At 47.3% G+C, this 1,152-nt stretch overlaps 1 protein-coding gene across 1 annotated transcript; it reads right to left on the bottom strand.

Moving 5' to 3' along the window:
* Window positions 1-5: 5 nt before the first annotated feature.
* On the bottom strand, window positions 6-725 carry BABINDRAFT_42525 (ferric reductase-like transmembrane domain-containing protein; the record flags this gene model as incomplete). Its single annotated transcript, XM_019132076.1, has 1 exon — window positions 6-725. A coding segment is annotated over one exon (720 nt), but the record flags the coding sequence as incomplete, so codon positions are not given.
* Window positions 726-1,152: the final 427 nt, after the last annotated feature.

The following is a 1,152-nucleotide window of genomic DNA, read 5'->3' as shown; positions in this document are numbered from 1 at the left end:
TTTGGTACCGTTACCTTCAAGGTTTCGCCGGCAACCAATGTAACGCTCGCTTCCTTTATGCCAAAGCTGAACATACGAATCAATCTGATCACCCTGTCCAACCCCCAAACACCAATGATGGCCCAGGTAAACCCCTGATAACCAAAGGAGTTGATGTGGTAATGGACACAAATCAAAACGGCAATTGCAAGCACAATGTGAACTAGCATGAAGGCCTCATAGAAGTTTCTTCTCACGACAAGTATAGATTGGCCTATGATTGCCCCTACAACAATTGCCGCAATAACACCCCACGTGAAGTAGCCCGCTTGTAGTCCGGTCATGTACTTGTTCGATCGAACTCCATACGTGCCAAAGGTCTGGGAAATACCGTGGGCAATAACCAATGCAAGAAAGATACGGGCCATGTGTCTGTGGAAGGTATTGAATCTGGTGTAATCCCACCGGGTTAAAAACATCAAGATGTTGTTTCTTGACGCAAACAAGATCAACGTAGGATACGCAAAGAGTGCCAACACACCCGTTCGATCAGCAACGAGTCGTCCTATTTCAGTCAGGGTCTTACTCCAGATAGGATTACCGCTAACATGATGGAACCCAATACTGCTCCCTAAAATCATGTATACCCATAGCAGAAAAATAATCAACGATTCGGCTCGGGTAGGAACGAATCCGTGAGGAAGACCAAAGAGCTTGAGCGGCGCGTTCTTGTTCGTGGAATACATGGCCGGAAGGGTAACGTGCCTTTTCAACGCCTTGGAGAAGGATCCATTAAGGCGCATGACCAACCTAGGACACAACAACACCGCCCAGTTGGCAATACCAGATACTACCATGTATAAAATAAACAACACAATGAACCCTGCTCCCAAACTGAGCGACAACGTAAGATTGTTCTGTCTATTGTAGTACTGCAGGTAGTATGCAGCCACCGTATTTGGATCGACAGTGATGGGAGAGTAAGACACAAGAGTGGCGTTCATATCGGCCGGTGGGGTGATGATGTACTTGGACGCATTCTGGTAGACGGCGTCGAAGAATTGAGAATCTAACGTGGTGTTTGGGTAGTTTACAGCGCAGGCATCTCCGAGGTACGCAACCATCTTGTCATTGTAGTAGCCCATGTCATGCAAACACGTCAAGAGCGATCCC

Source organism: Babjeviella inositovora, assembly GCF_001661335.1.
Source record: "Babjeviella inositovora NRRL Y-12698 unplaced genomic scaffold BABINscaffold_19, whole genome shotgun sequence".
NCBI classification, from domain to species: domain Eukaryota; kingdom Fungi; phylum Ascomycota; class Pichiomycetes; order Serinales; genus Babjeviella; species Babjeviella inositovora.
This window is presented reverse-complemented; position numbering and strand designations above follow the sequence as displayed.